The 22,405-nt window shown below is 37.9% G+C and overlaps 1 protein-coding gene across 1 annotated transcript in view; it reads right to left on the bottom strand.

Moving 5' to 3' along the window:
• LOC126284819 (cap-specific mRNA (nucleoside-2'-O-)-methyltransferase 1) overlaps nucleotides 1-22,405 on the bottom strand; it is a 241,890-nt gene that overhangs the window by 115,827 nt on the left and 103,658 nt on the right. Inside the window, exon 9 of the mRNA XM_049984029.1 lies at nucleotides 12,868-12,964. Coding sequence (XP_049839986.1) covers nucleotides 12,868-12,964 — 97 coding nt within the window. The remainder of the gene's footprint in view (nucleotides 1-12,867; nucleotides 12,965-22,405) is intronic.

Genomic DNA, 22,405 nt, shown 5'->3' with positions numbered 1-22,405 from the left:
CCAGGTACTCCATATCAGTGACCTCAGTAGTCATTAGACATTGTGAGAGAGCAGAATGGGGCACTTCACGGAACTCAAAGACTTCGAACATGATGAGGTGATTGGGTGTCACTTATGTCATAAGTCTGTACGTGAGATTTCCACAATCCTAAACATATCTAGGTCCACTGTTTCAAATCTGATAGTGAAGTAGAAATGTGAAGGGACACGTACAGCACAAAAGCATATGGGCTAACCTCGTCCATTCACTGACAGAAACCGTCAACAGTTGAAGAGAGTTGTCATGTGTAATAGGCAGACCTCTATCTAGACCATCACACAGGAATTCCAGTCAGCATTAGGATCCACTGCAAGTACTACGACAGTTAGGTGAGAGATGAGTACACTTGGATTTCATGGTCAAGCAACTGCTCATAAGCCACACATCACACCGGTAAATGCCAAACAACACCTTGCTTGGTGTAAGGATCGTAAACAATGGACGACTGAACAGTGTAAAAACGTTGTGTGGCTTGACGAATCATGGTACACAATGTGGCGATCCGATGGCACGGTGTGGGTATGGCGCATGCTATGTGAACGTCATCTGCTAACGTGTGTAGTGCCAACAGTAAAATTCGGAGGCGATGGTGTTATGGTGTGGTCATGTTTTTCATGGAGGGGGCTTGTTGTTTCGTATGGGACTATCACAGCATAGGCCTACTTTGATGTTTTAAGAACCTTCTTGTTTCCCACTGCTGAAGAGCAATTCGGGGATGGCAATTACATCTTTCAACAGGATCGAGCACCTGTTCATAATGCACGGCCTGTGGTGGAGTGGTTACACAACAATAACATCCATCTAATGGACTGGCCTGCACACAATCCTGACCTGAAGCCTATAGAACACCTCTGGGATGTTTTGGAACACTGACTTTGTGCCAGGCCTCACCGACCGACATAGATACCTCTCCTCAGTGCAGCACTCCATGAAGAATGGGCTGCCATTCCCAAAAAACCTTCCAGAAACTGACTTGAACATATGCTGCGGGAGTGGAAGCTGTCATCAAGGCTAAGGGTGGGCCAACACAGTATTGCATTCCAGCATCACCGATGGACGGCGCCACGAACTTGTAAGTCATTTTCAGCCACGTGTCCGGATACGATTTTGTGCATGAACTGACCTCTCGAATATATCCGATGAGATTCATGTCGGGTGATCTGGTGGCCAAATGATTCGCTTGAACTATCCAGAATGTTTGTGATGATGCAAGCTGGGATCTCTTTACTTCCTCTCTTGTTTTACCATCTGCCTCCTTCAATTCATTTTATTTTCATTTTTGCCTAATTACCATTAACATGCTTGAGTATAATCTGCATTTTTATAAAGAGGAAAGTTTGGCCCTCAGTCTTAAGGAATATAACACCAGGTCTAATTTTGTGCTTAGTTTTGTGCATGTAATTAATTTCCTACTTTATTTTGACCATTCCTAGTTAATATCTTTTACGACTTAGATTCTCCTGTTCACTTATAAACAAATATAAATTCTGTACTAATTACAAAAGTTGGAGAAAGGACTATTTGGGTTCTTAAATAATTTATTTGGTTCTATTTGAAAATGTATTAGCAAAACCGGCTCTTAATTATTTCCAAAATAATTACCAGGTTTGTAAAAAGCATTGTTTGTATACTATATCTGTTAATTTCATTATATAAACAAATAATTTGGGCTAACCTTTGTGGTAGAAGAAACTGTTAAAAAGGAGGATTTTTGATGTATTCAGTTAATTGAATGAATAATGTTTTAACTGTAATTTCTGTAAGTTAAATATTGAACAGTGTATAGTTTCAGTGTCTATTACTGTGAAAAAATATAAGGACTGATTTTTGTTCCCGAGACAGCTCAGTCCATGGATGATTTTCAGATAGGAAATATGTATTGGTTAAATTAACAACAATGAATCAATTTAACAGTGGAATAAGTGTAAATCAAACAGACCCTGTGTTGGAACAATTAATGACAATGTCTGTTTAATTTATTTTAAAAAAAAGTGTCACATGTACTGTATTATTCTGCAAGATCTGTGAACTGTGTGGTTAGGTTTTTACTGCCCATAGATATTCAAAAGCAAACTATTGTAGTGTTGTCCTGATGTTGCCTGCAACCTATTAATGAGGCTTTTCAAAATTTACCAATAGTGAACTGGCCATACAATTGTGTAATATTGGGGAACAGTAAAAGTAAAGAACTATGAAACGATACTGTGCAACTGTCGGCTACATCATTTACAGTAGTCAGCGTTGAACTTCCATCCCCTATTTTTCAGCCAGTAGAACAATTTAATACGTCAACACTGAGGACTATCAATGAAGATAAAGCAGACAAATGTCACATATGGTGCCCTTTTGGGTGAGGACTATTGTATCTGGACACAATAAACAAGGACTCATGAACTTTGAACAGTGAACTGTGCAATTTGAATGGAGTGACTGAATTTAAAGTATGTGTGGCACCAGTATTACTGAGAGCAGTGAACAGACTAATTGACAGTGAAAAATAATTACAGTATTCTGAAAGTTTGATCACATGTGAACAAGTAATGTGATAAGAAGCAACCATAAAACAGCAAAACAACAATAGATCGCTGGCCGAGGTTATGGGGGCAGCCATTATGAAGAGAAGCCACAGCAGGCAGTCAGCACGCCAGCTGGACTAGATCCACCTAATGCAAACAAGTGCGTTTTGGACGAGTGGGAGTAACTGCAGCAGCAGTAGCAGCAGGAGACGAGTGAATAAAAATAAGATAATTCGTAGAAAAAGCCATTTTATATTAAGTGATACATAATGAGTGGCCTTAACGAACAAGACAGTATGATGGGGGAGAATGGACAACAGGATAGTGATGTGATTGATAACAAAGCTGTACAGGTTAAGTTTTTAAATGAACAGAAAGACTTAATGGGGAGTGATTTGGTAGACAATAGTGGTTGTAAATCAGACATGAATGTAACTTTGAATGATGGAGTTGAAAGTCTTATTGTAGATGAGATGATAAAAGTGTCATCTACATTGTGTGGTGATGTGAGCAAAATGACGAAAACAGTACTGAAGTGGGTGAAATCGTTACGGCTAAGGAGGAAGTGAAAGTCAGCAAAGGCAAAAGTTTATGGCAGACAGCAAATTGGAAGCGATGTTAAGGATTTTATGAGTAGTTTGAGTAATATAAGTACGAAAGAAGACATTAGTAGGGTGGAAAACAGTATGAAAGAAGACATTAGTAGGGCAGGAAATAAAACAGATAGCATTAAAAATGGCATGGCTAGCTTAAAGGATGAATTGAAAAAAGAAATTAAAAAGAAAATTACAATAGTCAGCTTTAGTCTTAATTAAGTAAGAAGGCTGAGGTGGTGGTGAAAGATTGAGATGAAAAGATAATGAAAAAAGTACAAATATTAATGAGAAATTAACATTAATGAGTAGTAAATGAGTAGAAGAGAGAAAGAAACTTTGTGATGACTATAGTAAGAGGTTGGAGGCTTTCGAGAAACAGTGTAAAGATGAAGTCAAAGCAACCACGATATTTTGTGCTGAAAATAGGGTCAAATTTGAGAACCAAATCGATCAGATTAAAAACGATTTAGAAACAGAGGTAGAAACCAAGTGTGCAGTAATGGTAGAGGAAAAACTGGTAAAAGTAAATAAAAATACAGATTCAAAATTGGCTGAAATGGAGAAAAAGATGGAAGAGGTACAAAATCTGAAGTATAGGGTATGTAGTGTCCCAGACAGTCCTTCATTTGTTAGGTGTAAGAAATTTTATTATTTTGAACCATACGGGGAAGTGCATCCACTGGATTTCATTAGGGAATTTAATGATTTGCCTGAAACATGGAATGACAAAGAGAAAATGTCATTTGTGAGAGGTTTTTTGAAAGGGAATGCTTACGGATGGGCAGCTGAGGTAGCCGATAGTTGTGCTTCGTGGCATAGCTTTAAGAGAGCATTGTCAGATGAATATTGGTCCAAAGAGAAGCAGCAGAGAATTTTGAGGGAATTTTGGAGAAGAGAGAGATTTGACTCTAGGAAGGGTATTATGAAAGGTTTCTGTCAGTTTTCGATAAGCAAACTGAAATATTTGGACAAAGAGCTAGGTAGTGAGTCAATAGTTATGGTTTAAAAACTAATTTGCCTCAGAAAGTTAGATAATTGCTTGTACCTGCCACTATGGGTAGTATTTGTGATTTTTTGAATTATGTTGATAAAGTGGAGAGGGTTAAGCCCTCAGTGGAAAATAGTAGGAGGAATTTTGATCATAATAATCAGTCAGGGAGAGAGTTTCAGGTAAATAAGATGAACAGAACTAATCATAGTAAAAATTCAAAAATGATTGGTGGAGGATAGCCAGAATGGGCATGAAAATGGTAGGACAAATTCAAGGAAAAGAAATGGAGGATTATATGTTTATTATGGATCAAACCATTTAAACTAAGCAAGTAGGGGGTTCAACATTCTGTTTTGGATTCAATTATGGGCTGATAATGCTTACCCCAGCTGTCTCATTTTTCATGTTTCCTTAGCCAGTCAAACTCTTCTCCTATCCTATCTGTAGTTTATTAGTGAATCAGAAACATTCTATCTTTGGATTTCATGTGATTTTGTACAGCAGGATACTTTAGTATAGGAATATTTTAGAAAAGGTTTCTCCAGTGTTATCTATATATATTATGTGATGTTAGTGATAAGTAATGGAATCATAAGAGGATGAAAAAAATAACAGTGGTATTTGGTAAAAACCTATGAGATATTGTCTTTATTCTGGTTTTATGAAATATGATGAAAGTAAATTGATGTCACAGTTAAAGAATTTCTGTCAAACAAAGATGTAACGTAAACAGAAAATGAAAGCATTATCAGATCTATAGGTTATCTGAAATCTTCTGTTTGTGTTCTAAGGAATTATGAGCATAAAGTGGTAATAATGGAATGAAAAAAAAGTAATTTTGTTTATTAATTGATAACTGTGGTGTTAGACTGATGTGAATATTGTGACAGGTCAACTACTTGGTAACATTTTCTGAGGATGTAATTTTATGTTTGAATGAGAGCAGTATTCAAAGTTGAATGAAGAAGTAGGGCAATGATTTGGTGTAACTTCCATCCCCTAAGTTTGATTTGAGTAGTAATTAAGTTATGTGATGGTACACTATTCTGTTTTCATAATGTAATGATTAGTAAATCTATGCCACTGCACATCTTGAGTTTTTGCTAGAAGTAATGTTCGTAGTTTGGACATTAAGGTGATATGATTACATAAATAGAGTGAATTTCAAACCAGCACTTGGCATTTTAGTGATTTTGCAAATGGAAAAGAAACCTAAATCTTTCAAGTTTAACCAGTTTGAAAGAGTTACGACATAGAGTAATGTTTTGTGATGCAATGCCCACTTGATTTTAAATTTTTACTAGTCCCCAACTTTCATACTACAGTCAATTTTAGTGCCAATTATTGTGACATTATGAGAATTGTGCAATGTATTTATTTATGAAGTAATGACTATTATTTGCCAATAATATGAAACATTTTTTCGTTGTTCTTAGAGGTAAAAGTGAGTGTACTAAAGTAGAGTATTTTGACTCATTTTTTTTCATGTACTGCGGTGGAGGAGAACCACCTCAAAGGGAACTGATAGCAATGCATTTTCTTACTAACTGCCACTGGGACCTGTTGAAGGCATGGTCAACTTGGTCAGAAAATGTGTTAAGGCTCATTAAAAGTGTGAAAGTGATTAAAAGTGTGAAAGTGATTAAAAGTGTGAAAGTGATTAAAAGTGTGAAAGTGCTTGTGCAAAATAATAAACATTGTAAAGTGAAATTTTCTGCCTGAATGTGAACTGCAAGGCACAATGCAATTTAACTTTTTGCAAGCCACGATCGTTTATTTTTTGAAGCATGACAGGACTTGTATAAAGGGATATGTATCTTAGAATGTAATCTTTGTTTATACAAAAAGGACATCACTTATGAAGAAGATTCCTAATTTTATTAAAAATATAATTTATGGATATTTTTTCTTATGTAATATTCTTTTGTGTGTAGAATGTTAAACCCATTTTCTGGGGTCACTTGTGGTCATTGGACTGCCCAGTCAGCTATTTGCAATATTTACTGGGTCAGTCCAACAAGAGGGTAATGCGACAAAGGAAGCTGGAATCTCTTTACTTCATTTCGTGTTTTGCCATCTGTCTCCTTCAAATCAATTTATTTTCATTTTTGCCGAATTTCCATTAACATGCATGAGTATAATCTGCATTTCCACAATGGAGATAGGTTGACCCTCAGTCTGAAGGAATATAGCACCAGGTCTAATTTTGTGCCTAGTTTTTTGTATGTAATTAATTTCCTAATTTATTTTGACCATTCCTAGTTAATATCTTTTGTTATAGCATGAAATCAGTAACTACTTCATGACTTAGATTCTATTATTGACTTATAAACAAATATAAACTCTATACTGATTATAAACATTTAGAGGAAGAACTACTAGGCTTCTTAAAGTATTTATTTGGCTCTATTCGAAAATGTATTAACAAAACCAGCCGTTAATTATTTCCTAAATAATTACTAGATTTGTCAAAAGTATTGTTTGTATAATTATATCTGTTAATTTCATTATTTAAACAAATAATTTATGCTAACCTTTGTGGTAGAAGGAACTGTTATAAAGGAGGCATTTTTTTGATGTATTCAGTTAACTGAAAGAGTTATGTAATATGTTGTTTAACAGGAAACTATTGTAGCAGTATGCTGATGTTGCCTGCAACCTATTAATGAAGCTTTTCAACATTTACCAATAGTGAACTGACTTTATAACTGTGTAATATTTGGGGGGAGGGGGGTGAGCAGTGAAAGTAAGGAACCATGACACGCAATTGTGCAACTGTTGGCTACCATTATTTACAGTAGTCAGTGTTGAACTTCCACCCCTAATTTGTCACCCAATATAACAATGCAGTATGTCAACACTGAGGAATACCAATGAAGAAATAAAGCAGGCAAACGTCACATGTTCTTCAAACCAAATGCGAACAATTGTGGCCTGGTGAATGGCGCACTCTCATCTGTAGAAGTTCCAACCTTGTTTGGGAACATGAAGTTCACGAATGGCAGCAAATAGTCTCCAAATAGCAAAACACAACCATTCCAAGTCAATGACTGGTTCAGTTGGACCAGAGGACCCAGACCATTCCACGTAAACACAGCCCACAGCATTATGGAGTGACCACCAGCTCGCACAGTGCCTTGTTAACAACTTGTGTCCTTGGCCTCTTGGCATCTGAGCTACATTCAAACCCTTCCATCAGTTCTTACCAACTAAAATCCAGACTCATCTGACAAGGCCACCATTTTCCAGTTATCTAAGGTCCAACCGATATGATCATGAGCCTAGGAGAGGTGCTGCAGGCAATGTTGTATTGTTAACAATGGCACTTGTACCAACCATCTGCTGCCATAGTCCATTAATGCAACATTTCGGCACACAGATATGTTCCTCATATGTCCCACATTGATTTCCGCAGTTATTTCACACAATGTTGCTTGTCTTTTAGCACTGACAAGTCTATTCAAATGCTGCTGCTCTTGGTCATTAAGTGACGACAGTCAGCTGGAATTGTCAGCATACACTTAACACTGTGGATCTCGGAATACTGAATTCCCTAACAATTTCCGAAATGGAATGTCCCATTCAGTTAGGTCCAACTACCATTTTGCATTCAAAGTCTGGTAATTCCCATCATGGGGGAAATAATCATGCAGGAAACCTTTTCACATGAATCTACTGTGTACAAATGACAGCTCCACCAATGCACTGTCCATTTTTAACACAGTACAAATAGCATCTGTAACTGTGCATAGCGCTACCCCATAACTTTTCTCCCCTCAGTGTGTTATTTTTTACTTGAGAAAATGATTCAAAGAAAGTATATCAAAGAAATGCTTTGCCCTCCATAGATACTTTACCCAATTTTCTTTAAAAAATCAACAGTTAGACTACTTCCTTTAGTATTTTACAACAATATGATGAACAATCAAAAAGAGAAAGCTAAATAATCAACTGCTACAAAGAATAACGAATTACGTGTGCTATTAACATATTCCTAAGTGGTCATTCATACACATAACAACACCTACAGAATGAGCTTGGAGTCTATTCATCTGCTCAACTACAATTCACACATACTTGAAACACCTTTCAACACTAAATACTTGTAGAAAGTACCATTTGATATGTTCCAGGAATTTGGTTTCCAGTAAATTAAGTTACTGTAGTTTTATACCATTTCATGTAGTGTACAGGTATACCTAAAAGTATCTGTGATATCTTACATCATTTAATCAGACATCATGTTCCATAAATCCCACCATGAAGGAGATCCTTCAGGGATGTTGAATGAGTCAGGTTACAAATAACCCTCCTACTGCAGGTGATTTTCTGGTTTTTCTGTATATAATGGCAGAACAATTTTATTTGATAATCAGAATAGTTATAATAACCGTATTACAGGAATTAAACAAGGAACCAAAAACTGAATTTAGAAGTGAGTTTCAACTGGCATTTGGCATTTAACATAGATAATGCGGGAAATGCGAAAATCACATTCAATGTTATAAACAAAGGAGAAACTTATTTACAATTTTTCTGAATGTGGTAAATCCTGAAGCAATGTTATACATACAAGCCTGCAAAAATTGTTACAAAATTGCTGCCACAACAAGGTATATGTATAAGTGTGTGGGTGAGACTTGAGAGTGTGTAAAATGTGTCTCCTGATGTTCCTGAGCAACAGATAAAGATTCAGCAGGAAACACAAAAGATTTGACAGGAAAACGGGTACTTCTGATGTATCAAAGCAACAGAAACATATGTGATAACAGTGTGTCCCATGGAATCATATGGAAAGAGTTGAACAGACACATGTGGATCACTGTAGCTGGAGTCTTAACAGACAAAAGCAGCAAATGCAAGCTACTTCCATTACGTGCACTAACAATAAATTATGACTGCTACTAATCTACTCACACTTATCAGTATGGGAATAACTTTTAGAGTACTTTATATAAGTGTACTAGTAGAAAAACAGAAACTTTGATGAAAATCATTGCTGCCCTGTTAAACAACTCAGCTGCTATGTTATCCAGTACTTCAAACAAATAATTTATGTCACTCCATGTCAAACACTATCAGATGCCTTTACAGAGTGACTGAAACATGTACACTCGGCCACCACAACACAACTTATCACGTACTAACAGTACAGAACAGTCAGTAACAAAATTTCATCCTGTGCATATTTTTGGTGAAAAATTGACCTCAAAGAAAGACAGCTTGGCAATGCTGTAATCACTAGTATGACAAGTATCTTCATTTGATACTCTGTAGCTGTTCAGCTCAGTTAGTGCAGGGAGTAGAGTTTTGCATTTGAATACTTGAGTTCGAGAGTCTCCCAGGTCTAGGTGTAATTATTATTATTATTATTATTATTATTATTATTATTATTATTATTATTATTATTATTATTGTTATTTCTTTCCTTTTTCATACGTTATGTCTGGTTAACAATGGAAAGTGACGCGGACCTTGATCAAGCATGACTTCCTTTTAACTGTACGGCATATGTTACATTGCATTTAGGAACTTTCGGGTAATTGAACATGTATCAATAATTATAGACTTCTGTAGTTGTATATATATGTTTGGATGTAGCTGCATTGCGTTGATGTATTGGTGGATATTGTGTGGTATGACTCCTGTAGTTGATAGTATAATTGGTATAACGTCAACTTTATCCTGATGCCACATGTCCTTGACTTCCTCAGCCAGTTGGATCATTCTCCAGTACATTTTGTGGTGCATACTTGTATGTGGGAATGTGTTGTTTTATTAGTTTATGTTGTATGGCAAGTTGCTGATGTATTATTTTTGCTGCATTGTCATGTCTTCTAGTGTATTCTGTATTTGCTAGTATTGTACATACGCTTGTGATTTGATCTACTGTTTCTATTTGTTGTTTGCAAAGTCTGCATTTATCTGTTGTGGTATTGGGATCTTTAATAATATGCTTGCTGTAATATCTGGTGTTTATTGTTTGATTCTGTATTGCAATCATGAATCCTTCTGTCTCACTGTATATATTGCCTTTTCTTAGCCATGTGTTGGATGTGTCTTGATCGATATGTGGCTGTGTTAGATGGTACGGGTGCTTGCCATGTAGTGTTTTCGTTTTCTTACTTACTTTCTTCGTATCTGCTGATGTTATGTGATCTAAAGGGTTGTAGAAGTGGTTATGAAATTGCAATGGTGTAGCCAATGTATTTATATGAGTGAATGCTTTGTGTATTTTGTTAGTTTCTGCTCGTTCTAGAAAAAATTTTCTTAAGTTGTCTACCTGTCAATAATGTAGGTTTTTTATGTCGATAAATCTCCTTCCTCCTTCCTTTCTGCCTAATGTGAATCTTTCTGTTGCTGAATGTATGTGATGTATTCTATATTTGTGGCATTGTGATCGTGTAAATGTATTGAGTGCTTCTAGGTATGTGTTACTCCATTTCACTACTCCAAATGAGTAGGTCAATATTGATATAGCATAAGTATTTAGAGCTTTTGTCTTGTTTCTTGTTGTCAATTCTGTTTTCAGTATTTTTGTTAGTCTTTGTCTATATTTTTCTTTTAGTTCTTCTTTAATATTTGTATTATCTATTCCTATTTTTTGTCTGTATCCTAGATATTTATAGGCATCTGTTTTCTCCTTCGCTTCTATGCAGTCGCTGTGGTTATCCAATATGTAATCTTCTTGTTTGGCGTATTTTCCCTTGACTATGCTATTTTTCTTACATTTGTCTGTTCCAAAAGCCACATTTATATCATTGCTGAATATTTATGTTATCTTTAGTAATTGGTTGAGTCGTTGATTTGTTGCTGCCAGTAGTTTTAGATCATCCATGTATAGCAAATGTGTGATTTTGTGTTGGTATCTTCCAGTAATATTGTATCCATAATTTGTATTATTTAGCATGTTGGATAATGGGTTCAGAGCAAGGCAGAACTAGAAAGGACTTAATGAGTCTCCTTGGTATATTGCACATTTAATCTGTATTGGCTGTGATGTGATATTATTTGAATTTGTTTGGATATTAAGTGTGGTTTTCCAATTTTTCATTACTATGTTTAGGAACTGTATCAATTTAGGGTCTACTTTGTATATTTCCAATATTTGTAGTAACCACGAGTGGGGTACACTATCAAAAGCTTTTCGGTAATCAATGTATGCATAGTGTAGCAACCACTGTTTAGTTTTAGCTTGATATGTTACCTCTGCATCTATTATCAGTTGCTCTTTACATCCTCATGCTCCTTTGCAACAGCCTTTTTGTTCTTCATTTATAATTTTGTTCTGTGTTGTATGTGTCATTAATTCCTGTGTAATGACTGAAGTTAATATTTTGTATATTGTTGGTAGGCATGTTATGGGGCGATATTTTGCTGGTTATTATTATTATTATTATTATTATTATTATTTTCCATTTTTGATTTGCCTATTAATGCTGTAAAACAATACATATTTCGCAATTAAAGTTGTTTACTGTTGAACATAAAAGTTATTGGCCAGACATGTCATAAAAAGTAATTATCACTTGAAAATAAAGTTATCTCTCATAGGTCAGAAGTAACTACAAAACTTAGCAACATGGATGTGTTAAAAATACACACTACATTCAATAGGAGTGGCCAGTTATAATAAATAAACAATGGAAAAACCAGGATGGAATGTCCTAAATTTGGCTCCAGCTGCCAGAGACTGTGGTCGTGTGTGTGTGTGTGTGTGTGTGTGTGTGTGTGTGTGTGTGTGTGGTCTACTTTTGAAAAAGGCCTTGTTGGCCGTGCGCTAAGTTTCTGACAGTGTTTTTGCTGTTCTTTTTTGCGAGTTAGCATCTCTGCTATGTGTGAGTAACAGTTGCAATATTTGATACACACTATCGCTAAGAGCATGTCTTTCACAAAGCATACACAGTCTTCAGAGTGGATGCTCAAAGCCATCTTCCTGCTTCCCCAAACACTTGGTACTTCTCTGGACTCTTTGCAACACAGTGGCACTCACTGCTACAAGAGCAGCATTGAAGTAAGCCACCACTTCTAGCACAGTCATTGGTGGATTAGATAAACATAACAAAGTTTAGTATGTACCTGTGAAGCAGGTTGCTAGATCTACTGATGACTGAAAGCCTCAAAGAAATGCAAGGGATATGAAAGTGCCAAGCATGGAGATTGATACTAATCAATGGAATCAATTGCAGGAGTGTATATTGGAAACTGGATTCGAACGTAGTTGATGATATAGTGCAAAACAATACAATTTAAAAGAGATCTAACAGAAAAAAGGGAAGCAATGCTGACAATGGACCAGAAAGGATTGAGGGACGTAGTTCTTGGAAGAGAGTACAGTAAATGTTTAAACACACAATACATCTTTGAAACTGGAATGATAAAAATTACTGAACTCTCATTTCTGTGTTAATATTTAGTAAGTGCATGTGTTTTGCATAAGACTTCCTACAGCTCCTGTGTAGTGGTTAAGAAGCCTGATACTGTACTGTGCAGTCCAAAATAAATAAATAAATAAATAAAAGATTACATCTAGACCCAGAAAAGAACTCTAGCCACTGCACCAACAGGGCAGAGCCACTGCAGATGAATGAAAATACTAGTTGTACTTGTGATGACAGTGTTGCCAAACTGCCTTTCTCTAACATCTATTTTCCACTGAAAATATTCATGGGATGAAAATTAGTTGCAGAACCACAAAGGTATAATCAACAACAGAATACAAACCTGTTCTGACAATACTGAGAGCAACCAAGCATTGACAAAGATATAGTTGCTTAGACAGTATTTCTTGAATGTTCTCTTGACCCTCCACTGAAAACCCCTGCAAAACACAAATTACCAACCATCACTATGCATTAAGACACACCATATTACTTCTATAACACAGAAAAATCCTTTATTTGCAATATTAAATGCAAAACAAAGTAAAAACTACCTAGCACACAAAAATTAGAATGATTTAAATGGATACACTCATGTACATGACAGTATACAAAAAGAGAGCAGTAACAACCATTTTAAAATTGCAAATATTGATTATCAGGTTAAAATACTTCACACAAATTGACAATCCATATATGAATTTCATTGAATGTTGTTATACACAACTAGTGCACACACATTATCATTTCAAAATTCTTTCAGAGCATAAGATGAAAGACATTGACAAGTTCAGTATATAACACATTTTTAAGGATTCACAGAAAACATTTTTCCTCTCAACACACACTCAATAGTTGAGAGATTCCAGTTGAGCAGGAAATGAATGGCACACCTCTGTGTTTAACTGATTATACTGCCGAGCACTTGTTTTCAGACACTATAATTTTATTCCATCATTAGAAAGAAGGATACTGTAATAAGTAGATACAATAAATTAAATTTTGTAAAAGCTAAAACACATAAAGAATGGCCTGAATGATTACAAATTCATAGAGAATTGAAAGATTAGGGTTTAACATCTTGCCAATGGTGTTGTCATTAGACACACAGTGAAGCACAGATTGTAAAAGAAAGTCAGCAATATGCTTTTCAAAGGAATAATCCTAATATTTGCCTCAATCGATTCAGAGAAACCACAGAAAACCTAAATCTGGCACAGAGATGAACCACTGTTCATCCAAATGTGAGTCCTGAGTCCCAAATTCCAGGATGTGTAGAACATTGTACCAGTAGTAAGTGATTCAGACTGCCGAGAGATGGCCCAGCAGCACCAACAGAGGAGGGGGGGGGGGGAGAGAGAGAGAGAGAGAGAGAGAGAGAGAGAGAGAGAGAGAGAGAGGGGGGGGGGGGGAGGGAGGGGGGAGGGAGGGGGGGAGGGAGGGAGGGAGGGGGGAGAGAGGGGGGGAGGGAGAGAGACCTGAAATGATCATGCAGATTTACCCACAGTGTTGGCCCTACACTAGAGTGTCATAACAGGTGTGGACATATTTAATTATGTCTGCTATGGGCTGGACTTGTGGTACATAGACCACTGCACTGATCTCTTGACGAGAAACCACAGACAATGTAGAATGTAATTTACATGTGGACACCACTACTAGCATGCCAAGTGGCAAAATGTAGTACTTTCAAACATGTCCTCCTTCAAGCTATCCTACAATAATGGCTGTATATTTGTTAATGTTACAATGTTCATGGCATTCTAGTAGCCTGCATTATTAGCAGGGGCGATTCTAGAAGTCAGTCAAGGAGGGGGGGGGGGGGCTATGATGAGGGGCGGGGGGGATTGGGGGAATGGAATATTGCTTAACAAAAGGGAATTTGGGGTTATCCACCAACAAATTGGTAAAATTTGGTGTTGCTTAAAGTAGTTTTCGGTAATTGTTTTGGAGTTCAGGGTAAAAATGTGTCTAGAGAATGTGTGTGCCCAGGAAAATAATATGATTTGACCCAGATGCCCAGCAATTTCGAAGTATCTTTCTGGAACCAGCAATTTAAGTATTGGTAGGCCTACCCCACAAATTTAGCTTTCTTGATTATTGTAAGCGGTACTTGCACATTAATATACGTCCAATGTATATTAATAAATGATAATACACCCATTTTAAGTTAAATGATATTTATTGGTTTAGATAATAAGTTATTTGCCGCTCTTACTATTTTGTCAAAATGTGTGTGAAATGCATTGCAACCTATATTACTACATAATTATAGATAAAAATAGATTGAATCTGTTGAAGTAATATATGTACTGATTTCTGAAGCCATTTTATCCAGTGCAATATGATACCCCACTGGGGAGGAGGACTATTGCCCCCATAGTCCCTCCCTTGCCACCGCCCCTGATTATTAGGAAGCATAGTGGAAAAATACTGAGCTAAATGGTTTGTAGCATTGTTGGTAACAACACTGTCAATTTCAACAACAAGTGGTGCATTGGAAAGAGTAAATGAAAAGTTCAAACTACTGGTCCTCCTTCATGCAACACCTCAGTAGGAAGATACCCAGTCAAGTCCATGACATGTGAAAGGCTTCTGCTAAGATCTAAAGAAGTCACCGCTTTCTAGGAGCGCCCATTTGCAAGACATGATAACCAATGTACGTTTCTGAGGATGTCTGGACAGCTGGTTTACAACTTATTTGTCATGGTGTTTCTACAAACTACTGTCAATTTTTCTTGAAGTTGCACTTGTCCACAACAATGAAGATCAAAATAAGTGTCAAATGATTACAACCTGTTGTATGAACATCAGATATAAGTGGGCTGCCAATTTGTGGAATCATCAGTTGAGATGTAATCAATTGAGTGATTTACATAACATCCTTGTATAAGGAGAACAGACCTGAGCAAGTCACGACTTTTATATCATCATGTGAAACAAATTCATGAAAGATGTCATTGACGACTCCCCAGCACCAGTCCAAATTTAGAACACACCTTGTCATAAATTTAATGAGAAGCCATAGTTAACCAGCCAATTTGCAAGCACTGTGGGATGGTGATCTGTGGAAGAATAAATTCAATACAGATACAGCTGGAAAATCAATGTAATGTTGCACAGATCATTATAAGTAGTGTAATAGCATATGACATTAACAGGTAGCTCTGAATTCTCTGCAGTCTCTTCATGTGTTGCGTCTACTGACTCCACTGATTTATCTTCTGACTGTCATTGTCAAGAGTACTCTTAAAAAGAAACAACTTCTATCACCACTTGCGAGGGTGTTAAACTAAGGCTACATTGAACAGAATGGTAATTACTAGCAAGTCTCATTTCTATCATGGTTAAAGTGAGATTGTGTGGACGCCAATTACCATCAAAGGGAGTCCTTTGTGACTGCAAAAGTCGCACATCTTACTAAGATTACATAATGTCTTTTTTTTTTAGTTTTTCCTGGAAGGTTGCTTTAGGTGTGCTGTAATGTAGTTTCATGAAACATCTGAACTATCCTATCTGCTGGGTACATAAGCTAGATAGCCTGTAGAACACTAAGAGAGTTCATGCAGATGCAAAATTTCCCTTCCCCAAGAAATCTCACCTGCTCCAATGCCTACTTGACTGCCCACAGCCCCGCACAGCACACTGAGAAATGGCTTAGTACATCAGTTTTAATCATACCATGATGGATGAAAGCACCCAAAATTATCACCTTGCTTAAATCCATCAGTAAAAACCACCATATGCTCACAACACTCCAATAAAATGCCATGAAAAACGTTTTTAAAAGTATCAGCAGAATATTGATCTTACTGTACTTCCTCATGTCTGAGTTACGTGGGGTCCTGGCAATTTTCCAGAGAGATATTTGCTCCATCCCTGCATGGTGGACAGCATCAAATGTATTTAAACTGGAAGGTCTAATTGACCCGTAAACAATGTTGTCATCGTTCTATTCTGACCCCCCCCCCCCCCAACAAAAAAAAATTTATTGCTAAAACATTTTAAAATGTTTGGTGCCTTCAGACCTCTACATTTCAAATGATGAAGTTGTGGCAGCCATGTTAGTCTGCGTACAAGATTAGGCTCTGGAACTGCACTGCTATCTTAAAATCCAAGATGGTGCCACTCATCTGAAGTTTTGATAAGGTAAAAGATTGACACAGAAAACTAAAATATGAGTATCTGACCTTTGGCCAGAAAAAATATTTTGAATAATCCCCTTCACAGTATGCCCCCTTATGCTTGCACACACTTAGCCCACGATCCTTCCACTGCTGGAAACACCTCTAGAAGTCTTCTTTTGGAATGGTGTTCAGCTCCATTGTTGTGTTCTCCATTATCTCTTCTCTACTCTCAAAACATGATCCTTTCAGTGGGTCTTCAATTTTGGAAAAAAACAGAAGTTGCAAGGAGCCACGTTCGGCGAGTAGGGAGGTTGGCGAATGGCTGTAATTCCATGTTTGGAGAAGAAGTTTTGGATTAAGTGCGTTGAATGTGCGGGGGCATTGTCGTGATGCAGTTACCAGTTTTTCGCACATCCACATGTCCGGTATTTTGCACCGACCTGCATCACAGAGTTACCGGAGAAGATCTTCCTTTGTCACTATTTTTCCTTCCGATGCATATTCATGATGCACAATTCCACAGACATCAAAGAACACAGTCAGCATCACCTTGATTTTGCTTTGCACCTGCCACACATTCTTTGGCCATGGAGACTCGGGATGCTTCCATTGTGTTTCTGGGTCATACCCATACACCTGTGACTCATCTCCAGGTATCAGGGTGTTCAGAAACCCAGGATCAGTGTTGGTGGTGTCCAGAAGGTCCAGTGCAATATCAAAATGCAGCTCTTTTTGTTCTGGCAACAACAACTTGGGCACGAATTTTGCAGCCACTCGTTGCATGTTCAAATCATCGTGCAAAATTGCATGTGCAGAATTTTTACTCACTTCAACGTCTTGGGCAATCTCTCGCATGGTCAAATGACGATCTGCCATCACCAAACTTTGCACCCTCTCAACAACAGCTGCACTCCAAGCAGTTTGGGGCCTGCTAGAACGCTGGTCACTCTCCGCTGATGTGTGGCCATTTCTGAATCGGTTGAACCACTCCTTAATTTGTGTTACATCCATACTCAACACATCTTCTCCAAACACTAGCTGAATCTTACAAACTGTTTTGCTTTGAGAATCACCAAGCTTTTGACAAAATTTGATGCAGTATCTTTGCTCAACACGTTCAGTTATCTTGAGAGAATTGGTAATCCGATGAACACATTGTGTAGCACCTCACTCAGCGACTGACAGGCAGCGACTGATGCTCTGGAAGGCAGGGACAAAATTCACGTATGCGCATGAAGGTCTCTTCCTTTACTGTGTACAGTGGCGCAGTGTTGGCATTTCTATGTTGTGCAGGAAAATCAGAGGTCAGATACTTTTTAGACAGACCTTGTACACACAAACAGATATTTTTCTGTAAAGAATTCCAAATCAGTCATACTTGTCCAATCCCCCAGCCTTTTAAGTGTCAGCTATACTTGACATGTAATATTCTTGAGACTGGAGGAAGAACAAAATACTGCAAAGTCATCCACAAGTAAGGAATATTTGATTGGGATGAAAAAGGAAGAAGAGCCTCAGAGCACATATGCTACAATGACATCAACTAGTAAGAGAAATGGTTCAAAAATGGCTCTGAGCACTATGGGACTTAACATCTGAGGTCATCAGTCCCGTAGAACTTAGAACTACTTAAACCTAACTAACCTAAGGACAGCACACACATCCACGCCCGAGGCAGGATTCGAACTTGGGACCGCAGCGGTGGCGCAGTTCCAGACTGTAGCGCCAAGAACCGCTCGGCCACTCCGGCTGGCAAGAGTAATGGGCTGGGCAGTTGTCTCATGAGATCTGCAAGAGCTATGATGTCAAGGGGTTTCTGTGGTGGGACGTACACAGAGCATTATGTAATGCGAGATGATGCATATACTGCTACTGCAGCCACCTATAACTCAGAGGTGAGGGTCATGGGGGGACAGTGGTGTGTTTCTTTAACAAACACAGCTTCACCTCCCTCTGCTTGTTTACTAATAAGGTCATCCTTCCTGTGAAGATTAAACCCTGGCAACACAGGATTATCTTTTGTCTTTAAGTGTGTCTTCTGAAGGCATATGCACATAGGCTCTACTTGGACTAGAGATTTCAATTCCTCCAGATGTGTCCTGTAACTGTTCACATCCCATTAAAGGATGGCATCTATTTTAAACATTAGTCTCGCGCCCTGGTTCGATTCCTGGTGGGGTCAGGGATTTTCTCTGCATTGTGATGACTGGGTGTTGTGTGATGTCCTTAGGTTAGTTAGGTTTTAGTAGTTCTAAGTTCTAGGGGACTGATGACCATAGGTGTTAAGTCCCATAGTGCACAGAGCCATTTGAACCTTTTTTTTAAACATTAGGTTAATACTCATTGATCCTTTAGTCTATGAGTGTAGTTCAAAATGTTGGAAAGAGAGGAAGGTGGACTTGGTGGATCATCTAAACATATTTCTGGGTCTATTGGGCATTCTTCTTTCCCATAAGATGTTGCTGAAGCTCTATGGTTAAAGAGTTTTACATTGCTTTTTAGGTCTCTTCCTTATACTCATTGTTTTCCCTTTCTGCAAGAAAGGTGTTAAAGAAGTAGATATAGATATCTTGTAATCATATTTTGTTTTTTGAGCAGAGTTCACTTGCTTTTCCTTTGTGCTTAATGCTTGTCAGTCAAACTAATAACTACAGTGATGTCTCTACAGGCACGTCTCAACAGGTGCAGCTGCACTGGGTGTATGCTTTGAAGTATCTGGCTTGGCTCTGCATTATGACAGTACAAAATGAGGTAGCAAATGTTGGAGGTTGCACAGCCTTAAAATTCTTTTTTGGTTCCTTTTAAGGTAGCCACCTTGTGATCCAAAGCTCCCGAATCTCCTTTTGCTATGCACAGACAGTGCATTCCTTTGGCCGGACTAGATGTGTGCCAGAATAACTAACACAACATGGTGGTAGTGTACACAGCAAGCCTGAATCATGAGCATCCAAACCACATCTTCAAGAGGCTGGCTTCCCTTTGCACACTGGCACTGTGAACCTCTGATACTGAAAGCAGCAGTTCAGATCTGGGACTTACAGAGTGGTTGGTTTGGTTTGTGGGATTAAAGGGACCAGATTGCAATGGTCATCGGTCCCTTGATCCAAAACTTAAAAACTACCACACAGAGTAAAAAACGGATAATAGAGGCAACAGACGACACAGGACAAGAAAAACTCAAAGAACAGACATAACAAATTAAAATCACACGGAGTGTGTTGGTGGTTGGCTGACCATAGAGAAAAAAAAGGGAAAAGCCAACCACCAAGAGACACATTAAAAACTCAGTCTAAAATCGTAGACCAAAGGCCAGAATCAACACAAAAGAACATAACAAACACTCAGATTAAACGATATAAAAACCCCCTGCCCGAATAAAATGTAAAACTAAGCCAGCCATAGCAGGGTCATCAGTTAAAAGGGCAGGGAGCATATCAGGCAGCGCAAATATCTGCCTGACCATGGCTAAAAGGGGGCTACCGTGCTGGATGTCGGGTGTCGAAATATCCATGTACATCACGAGGGCAAAGATGGAAGTGCACAATGGAGGGAATGTATGCTATATGGAACACACTGCAGCGGGTGTGGCCGGAAGCTCGATGTAAGTCCAACTCCATGAAAATATCAGGTGTGCCAGATCTTAGGACAAGATGGATTTAAGATGCACCACGTAAGGCGTCCTTCCCAAATGGTATGCACTAACGGAAAATTTGGAAAGGTAGTGGTCAAACCCCTTAGGGGACCATTACATTAAAGGCCGAAACAGATGAGACTCCTTTTAGTCGCCTCTTACGACAGGCAGGAATACCGCGGGCCTATTCCTACCCCTGAACCCGCAGGGGGAGGACAGACTCATAAGACATAAAACAGCCTTTACATATTCAGATAACGTAGGCGAATTAAAGGTGTGTATGAAGTTAGGGTTCATATCCAAGAGATCACTAACTGATGTAACACCTTTGGTGTGACTGAGGCTGTTACGCATTTCAACAGCTATAGGACATTCCTCGAACACCCCCCCACCCTTCCCACAGTAATTTAATTTAAGTGCTTGACTAGACATAATTGTCTATTTTAGCAAGATACCATTCCATAACCTTTTGACGGATTCAGGAGCCCTGCAATTCCCTCCACACTCTTTATAGAGTACCCTCTTCTCTCTTCATGACAATGAGTATATTATTACGAATTTACTGTTATAACATGCCTGTTACAGTAGACTGGTGGTGCTCCATCTCAGCAAAACCTGGGTTCTCCCAGGCCATACATACTGAGCAGACAAAGGCTGAGCTCCCTCAGTTGCTCATCATTTAGAAAGACCAAGGGGGGCATGTGTGACTCCATCAAAATGACCAGGGATGCAGCAGGCATTAGCCCCAAGAAAGACATCAAAGGTACCAAACAAATTTGAAGATTCCTAAACTGATGAGAATATCTCCTTATCAAATGAAATCCTTGTTAATATTATTAAATTCACAGAGCTGCATGTACCGAAAACACAGCACACTACAAATTACCACGAACTGTGGTGAAGACCGTTGATAAGAACAGCTACTTTTTAATCATCAAAATTTAAAATTGCAATAATCTGAAGTTGTCAACAAGTTACAAATACTAACATAACAAGAGAGTTTAAAGCAGGAGCTACCATACAAGTATCAGAAAAGACAGTCAGACATTCACTAGGTACCTATAGGACACAAGACATCACTCAACATGGAATTTAGTCTTGAGAAAGAACGAAAACACAAGATTTCATAAGATGAGCCCCTACAGCATAATTGATGGCTTCACAGAGATATGGTGCAAACCATATGTGGCAAGTGATTCACATTCAGTTTCTTTCTGTCAAACCAAGATTAGTTTCAATTTTTGGACTGACATGAGTATTAAATTTTATGGAATACTGAAGACTGTAACATCCTACTTCAGCCTGCCAGCAGAACGGACATTGTCATAGTAATAATGCACTAAACATACACAGCTATTACAAATTATAACTTCTTTTAGTGGAGCTAAGAAGCTGAGCAAATGATGCAGACCCGATATGATGATATTTATGGGCCCCCACTGCAACCATGGGGATATTTGTTTCATCCAGATTAATATTTACAACGAAAAAGTCCACTGACAGTATTATTATATTTTAGCCTGTAACTGCCTCGAAAATGATGCCTTTTAAAATATCAGCAGCTGTCGAGGATATCAGCTGGCGGCATTCCTGCAACTTATTTGAACATTTGATAAGTCAGGAGAAGTCAAGCTTCGCAAGACTTGATTTCCCTCTGCAGTGTTTACTCCCCCCATAATTCCTCCATTATAAAATTAACTATCCTTTGATAGCTGAGGATCTGTTCTATCAACTGATCCTTTCATTCAGCCAGGATACATCACAAAATTCTTTTATCTCTCATTTGATTCAGTAAGTTTTCATTACTCATCTGACATGTTCATCTAATCTTAAGCATACTTCTATAGCATTTTAACAGGTTCTATTTCCTTCCTTTTTATCCTGTTTATGGCACTCATTTCACTTGCATATGAGCCTGCACTCCAGACAAGAAATGATTTACTAACACTGAAGTCTATAGTTGATGTTAACAAATCTCTCTTTCACAGAAATTCTTTTCTTGCTACTGCCAGTCTGCAATTTATATTCTCTCTACTATGGCTATCATTAATTACAGTGATACCTCTTCATAACATTTCACCATACAATGTTTTCTTCTATGTTACATAAATTTCTTCTGGTCC

Source organism: Schistocerca gregaria, chromosome 8, assembly GCF_023897955.1.
Source record: "Schistocerca gregaria isolate iqSchGreg1 chromosome 8, iqSchGreg1.2, whole genome shotgun sequence".
Classification (NCBI taxonomy): Eukaryota; Metazoa; Arthropoda; class Insecta; order Orthoptera; family Acrididae; genus Schistocerca; species Schistocerca gregaria.
This window is presented reverse-complemented; position numbering and strand designations above follow the sequence as displayed.